Below are 16,619 nucleotides of genomic sequence, written 5' to 3' on the forward strand. Positions count from 1 at the left end.
GCGGAAATGTCAAAATTAATAATAATACGCAATAATACAATTTGATTTTAATGTAATTTAAGGTTCAACGCAAATGGCAAAATTCTAAATTTTTAGTTGTTTATCGAAATAGAATTTAAAAGAAAACTTGAGCGATTTTACAAAACTTGGTTGACTCTGGAACTCATCTTTGGTTAATAACATAAATATTGGGTCATTGGCGTTGTCGTCCAGTTAATTGGCAACCAAGGCGATATTGCGAGTTGGTATCGAGGCTTTCGATAAATGATTAGTTGGCTTAGTGGTGCCAGCGAGTGGGTTGGAACATCCAACGACAAAATTGGTGGCAGCAGCCAAAAGTGGAGTGACATCTTTCAATAGTGTGCAAAGAAAACAACAGCATCGGTTCCAAAAACGGTTAAAGTGCAGATGGCGATCAGAACAGCCAAATAAAATTGAAGTGGCATCCAAAACGGCCAAGAAGTGTGTGTGGACAGCAAAACGGTTAAAGAGAGCATTTTTTGTAAGTGTGCTCCAAGCATCAAACTTTGCAGTGGTGAGACGTCATCTACCAAACGAGTAAAAGTGGTGTCGAACAGCCAAAATAATACAGCAAACAGTCAAAATAATGCAGCAAACAGTCAAAATGATGCAGCAAACAGCCAAAATAGTACATGGGTGGATCTCGAACGTCCAAATGACCAATATGTTTTCTCCTTGTAGTTTCATGTAGAATACAGTGTAGTCCATGAATCGCTCAGCGCAATACATAAAAAAAATTCAAGAACAGTAAACAAAAAAAAATCAAATAAATTTCTATCTATCGATTGTCGAGTCGTGGAGCAGAGATTTCTCGCGTAAGTGTCCAAAAGGAGGGTTTCAAGTTTATTTTCGCAGAATTTAATAAATAAATCTCAGACAATTTCAACTCGGGTGTGACGTGTCGAAATTGTCACGTCACAATATATGACTGATTTTCACTGAAAATTTCACTAAATGATTCAGTAACCGACTTCTATCTATTTCACCAGTGAAATTCCACTGATTCAACCTCCACAGCACCGAAACTTTCCTAAAGTTTTCCTAAAGATTTATTTGAAATTTTCGGAATATTTAATTGCAGTGTTAATGAAAATTGTGTCAAGATTTAAATCTTCCACTTAAATAAATGTTTAGCGCGAAACTTTCCAGAACATTTATTTAATCGGGACATTTAAATCTTTACACAATTTTCAGTAAACATTGCAATTAAATATTCCGAACATTTCAAATAAATCTTTAGGAAATCTTTAGGAAAGTTTCAGTTCTGTGGGGGAAATTAAGAGAGTTCTCCCATAAGATACCATGTTAAATGTGAAAAAATAAAATTGTTTATAATATTTATCATAGACAACCTCGACCTCTATAAATTTAACTATATCTTTTTTAAACAAACATCTACCAGTGTGCTAAGTTTTATCAAAAACTGTCTTTCAATTCCAAAATCGAGGGTTATTTCTTAATAAGGAAATTTCTTATTATTTAGGATAAATATTTTGAATTTTACAGTGCAATATTAATCCTAAGAGCATCCAAATGTTTAGGAAACGAACGTCCTATAGGGATACCATTTTGTCCGGGTAAATTAGGATATTCCTAGGCTTTTCGTGGACGTCTATGGACAACCCTGGCACATGTTAGGGAAATCCTAATTTCCTTGAACCAAATGATATCCCTAGGATGTCTAAAAAATATTCTGTAATATCCGTTGCTGTGAGGAAACATAATACTATTTTAAAAGATATTCTAATAATAGATATAATGTTCGAATTTGTACGAATATAATTTATTTATAACAATAATTATTTTTTATTTATTAGAAATGACGATTCTCTATAACAACATAGTTAATCATTGGAAAGAAACAAGAAGTAATGAAGAAATAAAGATAATGATGAAAAAGGGTGACGAGGGTAAAAAAATTGCACTCTTATGTATGTTCTTGGGACATGCAGCAATGATTGCGCGTCTTATACAATGCATATTTGAAAATTTAAGTAATTGGAGTAGTTCAGATCACTACAAAAATTATACTTTATTTGTTGAAGGCTATTATCCATTTACTTGGAATTATAGTCCAGTTTTTGAAATAACTTACATTATTCAATTATTTGGTTTATATTTAGGAATGGTTGCCTACTCTGGCACTGACGCTTTTTTTAGTCAAATTGTTTTACATCTTTCTGGGGAATATCTTATTTTAAGTATAAAACTTACAGACATTGTCAATACTTTTAAAATTACAAAAGTTGATTATAAATTCGATAAAAAATTTGGCCACATTGTTGATCTTCACGACCATATAAACAGGTTCTTTAATTGTGTTCTTATATTATTTTACATAATTGTAGAATTTATACACTAAGAATGTTTGACTATAAACCAGCTTAATCACTTAATACGACTCAAAATAATTGTCAGCTCATACTCTGTCAAATAAAAAGTGGCTCTTATGTTCTTGGGGTCGCTGATAATGAATCTGAAGTCAGATTTTTAAAATTCAAAATGGCAGATACAATATGGCAGACACATTTTTAAAAATTCAAAAGATTCGCTTGAAACTTGTTACTAGTGGTTTTTTTGGATTGCTGATTACAAATCTGAAGTTACATTTTCAAAATTCAAAATGGCGCATCCAATATGGTGGATATATTTTTAAAAATTCAATGAAATCGCTTGAAAATTGTTACTTGAGGGTTTTTCTAAAGAGTCCTAGGCCAATTGACATAAAATATAAATATATTAAAATTTAAAAAAGTTTATATTGTTAAATTTTTGTTTATTTTTCACAAATGAGCCTCGAAAAAATAAAAAAAATTTCATTCTACTTCCCAGTATTGTAAAAATTAATTTTTTTATAATATAATATATAAGTAGGAATTATATTATGATGAAAAACTAATAAAAATATATTTAGTTGTATCACAATTTTAGAAAACACTTTCTATTTAATGTTTCTGGTTCAATTGATTGGTTGCAGTATACAATTTTGTATGCAAGGTTTTCTACTTGTATTAGTAGGTATCATTAAAAATTTGTTTCAATAAAAATATCATCTCTTTTAATGCAAATTAATTAAATTCAATTATCATTTCTAATAAGAATTATAGTTACTTTTTTTTGTATTTTCAGTATATAAATGGAAAAAATTCCACTTCGATGTTAATAGATGTCATTTTTATATTAGTATTTCTTACATATATGATTGGAAATTTTTATGTATACTGCTATTTGGGAGAACAGCTACAGATACAAGTAAATAATTTCCACGTAAAATTTTGTTAAATAATAAAAATTTGCATTTTTTAAAAAAACAGAACAATATTTTGGCTGTTGAATTGCAAATAGAATTGAAATTATTTAGCTTAATTTTACAGGAGAAAAATTTGTTGGTTCCCAATAAATAATTTATTTATTTTTTTAACAATTACTTTTTCTATACCATTATTTGATAAAAAAAATTGTGGGTTTTTTTTGCATTTTTTTATTTATAATCTTGAATTTTTTCAGAGTTTTGCATTTGCTCAGAGAGCTTATGATTGTGTGTGGTACCACTTGCCTCCTCAGAAAGCAAAATGTTTGCTTCTCCTAATGCAATCTGGTCACAAACCAGTACCAATAACAGCTGGTAAATTTTGCGTTCTCAATTTACTTCTGTTTCGAAGTGTAAGTTATATTATTTTTTTCTCAAATTGCCATATAAATGTACTGAATTTCAATCAGATATATTTATAACAGTAGTTTGATTATAATCCTATAAAATACACTAAAAAAAATTTATTTTAATCAAATACTCGATTACTTAACAATTATCAAATAAATATTTATTTGTATCAAATACGCAGAAATTATTGGTTCAAATACAATTTATATAAAAATTTTTTGGTTCAAGTAAATATTTATTTGATAATAGTCAAATAAATCGAGTATTTGAATCAAATAAATTATTTTTTCACTCTAAAGTTGAACTAAAATGAAAACAATTTTGCCTAATTTTAGAGTTGAACTTAGAATAACCAAATATTTGGTTGATTCAAGTAAATTGTTTTCTCCGTCATTTTTTTTCTTATTTCATAATATAAATTAAAAATATTCTCAATTAAAGTAATAATCAATAAATCTTTTCTTTCGTATTTCAGATAATTAAAACATCTATGGGTTATTTGTCATTTTTGATAACAACAAGGCAAAGCAGTAAATAAGAAAATTAGTAAAAATAAAGTGTTTTAAAATGTCATTTAATTGATGGAATAGTAAAATTATAGAAAATTATAAGAAAATAAAAAACAAAAATATTTTCTCCATTTATTTTTCTTATAAAAAGTTTATTGTTTAAATATTTTTCTTGATTATTAGTACAGAGGAATACTAACTTGTAAAATAGAATCAATTATGTAATGTATTCTCTTCTTTTCTGTCTTTAATTGTACTAGTGTTTTTGTTATTAATTTTTGAAAACTTTTTTATATTTTTTACAATGCAGTGAATTAATTTTTTAATTTAAATATTTTCTACTACAAACGAGGAATTATGAAAACATTAAATCAAAATTAAAAAATTAAAAATAGAAGGAAAAAATTAAATTGGAATTACTTTTAAGAATATTTCAATACTTATATTTAATATTATTTTATAAAAAAAAGTTTTTTTAACCAAAGTATGAAGAAATTAATCGCTAATGAGTGATATGAATATGCTAATTCGTTGAGCACAATGTTAATACACTGAGAAAAATGTTTAGTAAGACTAACCAAAATTTGGTTGGGCCAACAAAAAAATTTTGTTGGTATTTGAGCAACCAAACTATTTGTTTGAGTCAACCAAAAAATTCAGTTGAGTGTTTTTTGTTAGGTCAACAAAAATGTTTGGTTGATTAAACAAACAGTTTTTTTTGTAAAATTAAAAATTTTATTCTACCTTATTTCTTTTCTTTTTTTATTCATTTCATTATTTATTTATTATCAATTTAACATTGAATTTATATTTATCCAATTGAAATATTTAAGGACTTTGAAAAATCTTATCTCCGCCTGGGATCGAACCTCTGTTTTAAAACTGAGAGATCGGGAGCTCTGACCACTGGACTACCCATCCTTGTGAGAGATTTAAACTAACTGTTCTCTTAAGCTATGAGCTGAGAGCGAATCGAATTATTATTTAGTTGTCGCAACCAAATTTTGGTTAGGACAATTAAATATTTATTGCATTTTATTAAATATTAAATTAATAATGTTATATTGCATAAAATATTTTATACACAAAATAACCAAGTAAACAATTTTTATATACATATTTAATACTTTTAAATATGTTCTTAAAAATTCATACTTCTATTTTTAGGTTTGTAGGTAATTAATAATAAACATAAAATTATAATTTTTTTTCTAAATTGTACATTACGTAAAAATTTAATATTTTCTTAACATATTGAAAAACATTTGAACATCTTTGAGTACACATATTACTAAAAATTTATTTATAACAAATATAGCTATGTAAACAATCTTTAAAATATTTAATATTTGTTTTGTGTATAAAATATTTTATGCAATATAACTTTATTAATTTAATATTTAATAATGATAAATTAATTATCAAGTGAAATTAATTATTAATTTAATTAAATTAATATTAAACTTCCAAAAAACTACTTTATATAGAAATAAACAAATGCCTCACTGGAAATTATCTCAACTGTAAACTTTCCTGCAGACTTTTTGTCACCGAATGTAAGAAAACCTGATTTCCGACAGGTCTCTATATTTATATTAAAAATTTAATAAGAAATTAGTGATTTTTTAATTTTTCACTATATTGTCGTCTTCAGTGGACCCAAGAGCGTGTGTATACTAATTTTTAATCAAATCCGTTAATAATTGTAAAAGATACGATGATTTATGTTTTAAAACTTAATGAAATTTGTGAATCAAGATTTTTTAGTTTTTTGGATTTATTATTTAAAATATTCGTTTTTCTAAAAAATGTTAAAGGAAAAAAAGATGCGCCTATTTATTTCTTACAAGGTAGTACTTTTCAAAAATCAAAATTTTGAATTTGAATTTTCTTACTCATTTTGTAGGTTTGACTGGCTTGAGAGCGTACAGCCGAGCGTAGCGCGAGTTATTATATCCAGGTGCTCAATTCTTGGCAGTAAATCTATTAGATCGTCAGGATGTTATAAAAATTTAATGGAAATAGCTAAAACTAATGAAGCATATCATTATTATGCTTTAGTACCGTAAAATGGGGTAAAGTCGGCGTTAAATATTGTATTTCATTTATTAATTTACATTAATTCTAACTACATTTTTAATAAAACTCGGATTTCTTCTGGAAAAAAAGTAATAGTTAAACTTTAAAATGATTTAAAGCGCCGGCCGACTTTACCCCCAAACGCCGACTTTACCCCATTTTACGGTACCAAAGTCTTTGGAAAAATCAATAGAATTATCAAATAATTAGAAAATTTTAAATGTCCTAATAATTATTAGCTTGTTGATTTTAGTTTGAATCGTAGCCCGAAAATCCACGATTTAATTTAATAAATTGGCAAATCTTGTATCTCGTAGGAATGGCACTTGGAATGGGTATGCCCAATGAGCCAAATTATTTAACCCAAAGAATACTTTTTGGTGCAATGATGTGGTCATGTTTTTTCTTTTCGTCAGAAATATATTCAACTTTTACAAGCGTTAGCTTACCAATCGTGTCAACTACTGTAATGGAGAGTCTTGATGAATTCTATGCTTCAAATCTCATTTTATTTATTTCCCCCAAACCTGTATGATTTAGTAAAATAAACTGGTGCATTCGATGCAAAAATTTCGAGAAATTTTTATAAAAAATCTTGTAATGATTCTGTTCTTGGTGGGAAATGCATTAAGTTGTTGTTAAGGGAGAAAAATGTAACACACATGCTGAATAGTAATCTTGAAGAATTATCAGAAGGAGATGAGAAAATGAAGAGGTGTATTGAGAATAAATTAGGAAACAAAAGAGTAAAATAAAAATATAACTTGCATACTAAATAGTGATCGAGAAATATTGATAATTAGAGATACAAAACGGAAGTACAAGAAGGCAACAATTAAGGCGATCAAGGAAATTGTCTATTTGCGATTTAGGACTGTTTTTTTTAGTATGGATCTTCTTATATGTTGCATCTTTCGAAGATCTTTATATGAAATTATCAGAAGCTGAAATTTTGCTGAAATGGCACAATCAATTTTTGAATGCCGAGGGTAATGATAAAACGGATTTGTTTGAAGTAGTTCCTTCAGATAATTGATAATTATGATCTTTCTAATTGAATTTTTCAGATGTCCCAATTTTTGAGATGTTCAAAAACAATTATGTTTTTGAAATGGCTATATTGTTTTGTAAATTACTGTTTCGAAAATCCGCCATAATAGAAAGTTTAGGTTTTAGATTTACTAGAGAGTGTAACACTAAACTTTAATGTAAATTATAATCATTAGAAAAATAAATTCATTTCAATATTACAAAACACGTATTGTTTGATATTACTTATTCCATTATTTGCTATAGATACTTATATTAATTATATTCTATTTTTTCATAAAATTACCTTCTTCTTACGGTGAGTGCTTTTTAAAGTTCTAAATGCCAATTCCTTAATTCCTTTAAATTTGTTTTAATTATTTTAAATCGTACATCGCAGACTTCAGGATAGAAATTCTGATTTCACTTTATTGGATACCATTTTCTAAACATTATTTTCTTGCCTACAAAGGATTGGCAATTTTTTTTTTTGCAGAACAGTTTCAGCTAAAAAAAATAGACAAATATTTATTACATATTACAAGTTATATTTAAATTTAACAAAAATGTTATCCAATGTAGTAAAAAAAAATTATAATTTATGTTAATAATTTTATCTGACGTATACATTATGTTTTAGTTGAAACACAATTGTGTTAAATCAAAATTCTATAAAGTAAAAAAAAAATATGTTCAAGGTTTGAAATCTGAGAGAAGACAATGAAATGAAACTAAAATTCATGATAAAAGCATCATGTGCGCAGGCTCACATTTAACTTTAACAAAGTACGTAACTCTAATGACTCATCATTAACTAACTTTGTTAAATGCAAACTCTCATGTACTTTTCTTTATTCTTTTTTTTTAAATTTCCCGAGAAATAGATTCGCTCATTATTTTCTTTGTTTAGAATATTGTTCATTGCAATATCAATGAAAAGTAGTTTTGATTTATTACATTTAAATGGAATATAAAACTAAAAAGAATTACTTATGATTCTAACAATGAAATAAAAAAGAATTGATTATTGTTTAAAATAATAATGAAGGGTGAAAATGGTGTGTATACAATTGAGTGAATGAAGTGTCGAATTTTTTGATTTTATTTCTTTTATAAGCTAGGCGCACCGATTATGGGATAATTAGTGTTAAGCTGTTGAGAATTAATTAATTTTTAATGTGAAACATAAAATAAAAATTTAACATATTAAAAAAATTTAACATAGTTCATATATAAGTTTCATTGAATTTACCATCGAACCAAAACCCTAACAGTATCCGAATATTCAGGATGTGCTATCGACGTTATTAACCATCGTAATGATCAATCGAAAACTTTGTGGGCAAGGTTTAATCAAGGAAAAATGGAATATTTAATTTCTTCTGTACATCTAGCTTTCATTAACTCACCATATATTTATCGGTGCGAGTATATTCCGAGGACAATGACTGTCATCATCCTAAGAATCATCCTAAGATGCCCACGGACGTCTCTGAAACATTATACGGATATCCTATTTTCCCCGAACCAAACGATATCTCTATAACGTTGATAGAATATTCTGAAATATCCGTTGCTGTGAGGGAATGTTTCAATTTTATTTTGAAAAAAATTGATTGTAACTACGTTTTTCCAACCTTTTTTTAATGTAAAAAATTCGACATTTGTGTGAAAGTGATTCAAAAATTCAAAATAATTGCATAGCTCTGTAATTTAATTTTATTCTACAATTTTTAACTACTACTCTCATGTCAAATTTTATTTTTTAGCCTTACATGTTTTGACAACATACACTCGCTTAAGTCTTGCATGGTTTGGAGTATGGCCATCACATACAAATAAAACATTATCAACAGTGTTATTTTTTATCAGTATCACAATCATAACATTAACTGTTGTCATACCACAAGGCATTAAATTTATCCAAGTTAGAGATAGTTTTGACCACATGACCCACATTATTTCAGTTGCAGAAATACCATATTTAATTGCATTGACAAAAATGAGCGTACTTTTTTATAAAAAAGAAAGTTTGTATCTTTTTTTGTTTTTTAAATTAATGATATCTTTAGGAAATGTAACCTTAATGTTAAGTATAAATATTTTAACTTTTACAGCGTCCGAATATTCAGGAAACGTCTCGTAGAATCTTAATTTTGCAGAATGAAAATTAGAAAGAATATATTAATTTTGCAGAATATTTATTTGTTCAAATATTAATATTCCATTAAGGGGGGAAACCACATTACGACGTTGTTTTTTAGCCGTTTTTCGGGATTTTTTCAAAAAGGGATAAAATTTTTTAAATGAAATGCAAGAATGACATTATATTGCACATATATATTTATCTGTGTTTCACAATTTTTTTAAGCATTTTTATTAAAAACATTCCAAGTTAGCACCCATTAAACCTGTAGCTGTGCCGTCTGAGTTTATGATTGCTGTGCAAGGTGGAGTCTACAAATTTGATCTAAAAGCAAAAAATGAAGATTATTCACATTTTATTATTAATTAAACTAACTTTTAAGTGAAAATATTGAAAATTGAAAAATTGAGACTACTTTTAAGTTAATGTTTGATTTTTGGCATATTTTTTTGCGTCTTTGAGATTAAAAAAGAAGGTAGGGGAATAGTGTCAGGGTTAAACACAGTTTTGGTTTTTTGTTTATAAATATTTTGTTTAGATAAATTCAGTCAATTGTGGTATATGGGTGGAAAGATCTACAAAAGAGGAACACTTTTGCTGTGGACCGTAAATTGATTGGTCCAAAATTAAAAAAGTTATAAACATTTTAAAAAAAAAAAAATGTAGTCAGGGTTGGACTTTTCAGTCAGGGTTGGACACTTTTTGAAAATCGAAACGCATTATTGGTAAAAAACTAAAATAGCATTTGTAATGTTTTTTATTCTTATTTTTTCATGTTTATCTTTACTTATTGTTCACAAATTGTAAAGCTTCATGGGTTTAAAAAAGGAATTAACTCAAATTACAAAAAATAACGCTTTATTGTTCCAAATAACTCAATGAAATGATGAACAAAATTTATACAATTTAAGTATTATTTTTCTAATATCTTTGGCACAATTTTGCACTGAAATATCAATAAAATAAAATTTATTTATAAATTGTGTCAAATTCATAATTAATATGGGTGTCCAACCCTAACTGTATAAAGTGTCCAACCCTAACTAGAAGCATCATTTTCGAATTGTGCTAACCATAACCAGACATGTGTCGCGATTCGATTTTTCACTTTTTTTCTTCTTAAATTATGTAAGTATCGAAAATTTAAAAATAATGATAAGAAAAAAACCATTTAAAGTGCATACACTTTTATCTGCTATTCCTGCACCATACATTAGTCCTTCCTCTTCTTCATATGTCAAATCATAAATTCACAAAGGGACTTTCTCAGTGACGCCGTTACCAACCTGCTTCGCTACTCGGAGCAAGCTTCATTCATTGTGTTACGTCCCAAATAGAGAAATAACTAACGAAATAATATTTTATTTTATTTATGGCCGCTCGGTGATTCAATGAATTCCTGTTTCATTTACAGAGCAGAAGGCTCTGAACTAAGGGTAGAGGAAAGAAAGAGAATAGTGATTAATTTTATAATTAGGTTACAATTTATTTAGACAAGTATTTTTAGTTACAACAATTCGTTCTTATGAGAGAGAGGGAATCTCGAACCAACCAATCCAGGAAATAGAGAGTTCAGCATTCAACTGAAATAAGGAATGCAAGGGTTACTACCAATATACAACAAGTTCAGAAAAGTTAGGAGTGAGAATATAAAACACTGACCTTAAAATTCAGTAGTAGGTGTGTTGAAAGAAAATGGACCACTACTGTGTCCTTTGCTGTCACAGGAAAAGAGCTGGTACTAGCGTGAGTTTATGACGTCCGGAAGGTTGACGGGCCCAGGTATAACCGCAGGTCCGGAGTTCTATTAGGCGTGATGAAACTCCCAATAATGAGTCTCTTCCAAATAAAGGAAGAATGCATAATTGTCCAATGTAATGAGAAGTAAAGATCCTCGTTTAATGTAGAGGGTTTTGGCACTTGATTTTCACTTTCGTATAAGAAAATTATGCACTTGAACTATAAGACGTTGACTGGTACCAAGAATGAGGTTGATGTTATACGTGTGAAGATGATTTCAAAAAAACCCTTATTTTGGAAGCCAAAGTTGAGTCCTTCTCTCTCAGTTGAATGTAAAAAAGGCGGGTGTGAACTATTCTAATACAAGATAGAAAGAGTACGACTACGGTTATTCGCAGCTGTCAAAGAGTGTTTATGGTCTTCTAATGTGGTGACACCACAGGGGTTCGTCACATAGGAAAATTAGAAAGAGAGCATTTATTACATCGTCTAATTTTAGCACATAGGGAAAATTAGAAAGAGAGCATTTTGTTTCGTGGGGGTGTGAGCTCTTCTAGTGTCATAAAAGATTTCTCGCTTCTATTTGTATGTTTTTAGAAATACAGTATATAGACGTAGAAGGATACAAAACGCAGGGGTCTTTTATATATAAAAGAAAGATGTTTAGTTGCGCGACAAAAGGGCGGAAATTTAACATTTAAGAGATTATTATTTAGATGCGTAACAAAAACACGGGTGTTTGTTGCAAGAAAAAAATGCAACTCGGTATAGATTTAAGAATTCTTATAATATGAATATTAAAGTTACGGTGACGTGACAATTGCCTGTAGCACAGAAAGGACAAATCACAATTTTCTTTACAATTTCTGATTGCTCAAATTTAAAGTTGCCAAAGAATTATTTCTGGCAAATTGATTTTCGACCATTTTCATTTTCTAAAATAATAACATTCAAACAAATAAACATTCCGCAAAATTAATTTTTTTTCTAATTTTGTTTCTGCAAAATTAATATTGTACAGAATAAAATACTATTAAATCATAATTCTAAAAAATTTATTTTAGAGCTTATTCATGCGTCCCGAATAATTTAAATAAAAATAATTATTTTTCTTTTATTAGAAATGACGATTCTGTATAATAATATAGTTGACAATTGGAAAGAAACAAGAAGTAATGATGAAATAAAGATAATGATGAAAAAAGGTGACAAGGGTAAAAAAATTGCAATCTTATGTATGTTCTTGGGACATGCAACAGTGTTCGCACGTTTTATTCAATGGATATTTGAAAATCTAAGTAATTGGAGAAGTTCAGAGTACTTCAAAAATACTACTTTATTTGTTGAAGGCTATTATCCATTTACTTGGAATTATAGTCCAGTTTTTCAAATAACTTATATTATTCAATTATTTGGTATATATTTAGGAATGGTTGCCTACTCTGGCACTGACGCTTTTTTCAGTCAAATTGTTTTACATCTTTCTGGGGAATATCTTATTTTAAGTATAAAACTCACAGATATTGTAAAAACTTTTAAAATTACAAAAGTTGATTATAAATTTGATAAAAAATTTGGCAACATTGTTGATCTTCACGACCATATAAACAGGTTCTTAAATTGTGTTCTTATATTATTTTACGTAATTGTGAAATTTATATATGTCTTACGGTTAACGTGCTTTTTGGTAACAATATAAATACCGTCGTTGTCCCAGTAGCTGTCCATTTTTTACGATTCGGGAGTCCCTCAAGGATCAGTGCTTGGTCCTTTATTATTTTTGCTTTTTACAAATGGAGGAATGTTCTCAAATACTCTAAACATATGTATTTTGTGGATGATCTACAAATTTATATTCACTCTAGTCTGGATGATTTAAAGAATAACCTTGACTTAATGAATGAAGATGTGAAATCAGTATTAGATTGGGCAACAACAAATATTCTTAAGGCCAGGTCCTAGTGAGGCAGCGCCATCTACATTGATACTAAAATTTTGGAAAATTTTCAACAGCCTTTTCTTGAAAACAAGATGGTAAAATGCTTTTTCCTTTATGGATAATTGATTATTGGCAAGTTATACAACAGCTAAAACTTTTTTTGAGTTAAAATAATAAAAAAAATTTTATGTCAATAAATTAAATATGAGCACTTTTTTCACAAAAACTGTAACAGTACTTTCTCAGGAATTACAATCAAAAATGCAATTTCCATTTGGAAAATTAATAAACGCTAAAAAATACACGACCTAAGATTTACCAATCACGAAAATAACAAACAGAAATTTTATTAAACATTTAACATATTGATACTGCTTTACTAATTGTGACAGCCCTTTGGTAGATTATGTATTTCAGGTGGTTAGCAACAGCGCCAGTCTCCTCCTTTCGGCAAATCTGCGAAACGTCTGGTGACATATATAACCTGCCAAACGGCTGTCATAATGAGTAAAATATGTTATGTTAAAATACTTTTTTTTTGTTATTTTCGTGATTGGTAAATCTTAGGTCGTGTATTTTTTAGCGTTTATTAATTTTCCAAATGGAAATTGCATTTTTGATTGTAATTTCTGAGAAAGTACTGTTACAGTTTTTGTGAAAAAGTGCTCATATTTAATTTATTGACATGAAATTTTTTTCATTATTTTAACTCAAAAAAAGTTTTAGCTGGTGTATTTCTTGCCAATAATCAATTATCCATAAAGGAAAAAGCATTTTACCATCTTGTTTTCAAGAAAAGGCTGTTGAAAATTTTCCAAAATTTTAGTATCAATGTGGATGGCGCTGCCTCACTTGGACCTGGCCTTAAAATAAATTTGGATAAAACTTATTCTATGATAATTGTATTAACTTGGTACACAAATAATATCAAACTTGATAGTTACTCGTCGATTAGGATTGATGATATCACTATTCTTTTTGTTGATTCAGTTCGAAATTTGGGCATTATTTTTGGACCAACTCTTTCTTGGGACAAGCATGTTGGTAAAACTTGTAAGAGTGTTTATGCGACATTATCACAATATTTAAAATAAATAAAAAAGCCTTAACTGTTGATATTAAAATAAAACTTGTAACTTCGTTAATTTTTTTTTATTTTGACTACTGCTGTGTTGTGTATAATGATGTAACTGATGTATTAAATAACAAACTTGAGAAACTTCTTAATACATGCATAAGGTTTATATTTGGTTTAAAACAAGATGAACATGCAACACCATATTAGGGATGGCTAGTTAAGGTTGGGATGGCTTAGTGTTAGCAATAGAAGACTTTGGTTTGTTAGTTGTCTTACACATGTAATCTTAAATACAAAAAAAACCCTTGTATTTGTATGAGAAATTTATTTTTAGAGAAGATGTTATCTCAAGAGTTGTGAGATATCCTAATTTACTTAGGCACCAGCATGTAGAACTAAACAAAATATAAAGGTTCATTTGTTGTAACTGCAATTAATCTGTGGAACTCTCTTCCTGGCTCTATTACTACTATTGAAAATCCAAAAATTTTCAAGATTAAGTTGTACAAATATTTGTTTTTATTGAATGAGTAGAATCTCTTTAATCAGCGTCTGGTCACTGTTAATTTGTTTTAATTGTGTGCTTAATTTGTTATATCGATAAATTTTTACTGTTACTGTTTAAAATTGAATGAATACTATTTTATGTAACTTTCATATATATACATTGTTTATTTTATTACAAACTGTATTTAATTTGTTGTTCTCATGGCTTGCCTGGGACAAAATAAAGAAATTGAAATTGAAAACATCTCGTATAATAATTTAAATTATTAAATGTTAACTTGAAAATTAAAGTGGACGGAAACTAGGACAACCACGGTAATCTGTCATTTAGGGAAGAAATTATGTACATCTACCAAGAAAATTGGCGATAATAATAATAAATAAAAAATAAATAAATAATTTTTGATATAATTAATTAAATAATATAATTTTAATAAGGAAGTAGAAGTATAATATTCAATGTAAATAGAAATTATATATTATGATGAAAAACTAATAAAAATATATTTAGTTGCATCGCAATCCTAGAGAGCACTTTCTATTTAATGTTTCTGGTTCAATTGATCGGTTGCAGTATACAATTTTGTATGCATGGTTTTCTTATTGTTTTAGTAGGTATCATTAAAAATTTATTTTTATAAAAATATCTTCTCTTCTATTACAAATTAATTGAATTTAATTATTATCATTTCAAATTAGAATTTTAGTAATTATTTTTTCTTTCTTTCAGTATATAAATGGAAAAACTTCCTCTTCGATGTTAATTGATATCTCTTTTATATTAGTATATCTCACATATATCATGGGAAATCTTTATGTATACTGTTATTTGGGAGAACAGCTTCAGATAAAAGTAAATAATTTCTACCTAAAAATGTACATTTTATAAAGAAAACAGAACAATGTTTTAGCTGTTCAATAAAATTGCAAAATCAATTGAAATTATTTAGCTTAATTTTACAGGAGAAAAATTTGTTGGTTCCCAATAAATAATTTATTTATTTTTTTAACAATTTCTTTTTCTATACCATTATTTGATATAAAAATTATGGGTTTTTTTTTGCATTTTTTTATTTATAATATTGAATTTTTTCAGAGTTTTGCATTTGCTCAGACAGCTTATAATTGTGTGTGGTACCACTTGCCTCCTCAGAAAGCAAAATGTTTGCTTCTTCTAATGCAATCTGGTAACAGACCTGTGCCAATAACAGCTGGTAAATTTTGCGTTCTCAATTTACTTATGTTTCGAAGCGTAAGTTATATTATTATTTTCTCAAATTGTCATATAGATTTACTGAATTTTAATCAGTTATAATTATAACAGTAGTTTAATTAATTCTATAAAATAAAGTTGAATTAAAATCAAACAAATTTTGCCTAATTTTGGGGTTGAACTGAAACGGACAAATATATTTGATTAATTCAATTAAATTGTTTTCTTTTTGAAGTTATGTTAAATCATAATATAAATTCAAAAAAATCTCAATTATATTTAATAAAAAAATAAATAAATCTTTTCTTTCGTATTTCAGATAATTAAAACATCTATGGGTTATTTGTCATTTTTGATAACAACAAGGCAAAGCAGTAAATAATAATAAAAGTGTTTCAAAATGCCATTTAATTGGTAAAATAGTAAAATTATAGAAAATTATAAGAAAATAAAAACCAAAAATATTTTCTCCATTTATTTTTTTTATAAAAAGTTGTTGTTCAAATATTTTCCTTGATTATTAGTAAAGAGTAATAATAACTTGTAAAATAGAATCAATTATGTTACCCTCATAAGGGATCATTCACATACCTGTAATGAAAGCTTCAATTATATCTTTTTTTTTAAGTTTATAATAATTTCAATTAATTGCGTATTATGTTTTATTTAATACTGACGTAGAAGAAATGCTTATGAA

General features: G+C 27.5%; 1 protein-coding gene across 1 annotated transcript in view; it reads left to right on the forward strand.

Moving 5' to 3' along the window:
* The window catches only part of LOC127283814 (uncharacterized), a 31,049-nt gene extending 14,489 nt beyond the window's left edge, over positions 1–16,560 (forward strand). Inside the window, exons 10-14 of the mRNA XM_051308909.1 lie at positions 1,839–2,328; positions 2,936–3,035; positions 3,151–3,273; positions 3,529–3,684; positions 16,242–16,560. Of these exons, the coding sequence (XP_051164866.1) occupies positions 1,839–2,328; positions 2,936–3,035; positions 3,151–3,273; positions 3,529–3,684; positions 16,242–16,304 (932 nt within the window). The 3' untranslated portion in view covers positions 16,305–16,560. The remainder of the gene's footprint in view (positions 1–1,838; positions 2,329–2,935; positions 3,036–3,150; positions 3,274–3,528; positions 3,685–16,241) is intronic.
* Positions 16,561–16,619: the final 59 nt, after the last annotated feature.

The sequence above is a fragment of the Leptopilina boulardi genome, unplaced genomic scaffold, assembly GCF_019393585.1.
Source record: "Leptopilina boulardi isolate dan_hultmark-lab unplaced genomic scaffold, ZJU_Lbou_2.1 LbouV2_310, whole genome shotgun sequence".
In the NCBI taxonomy this organism is placed as follows: domain Eukaryota; kingdom Metazoa; phylum Arthropoda; class Insecta; order Hymenoptera; family Figitidae; genus Leptopilina; species Leptopilina boulardi.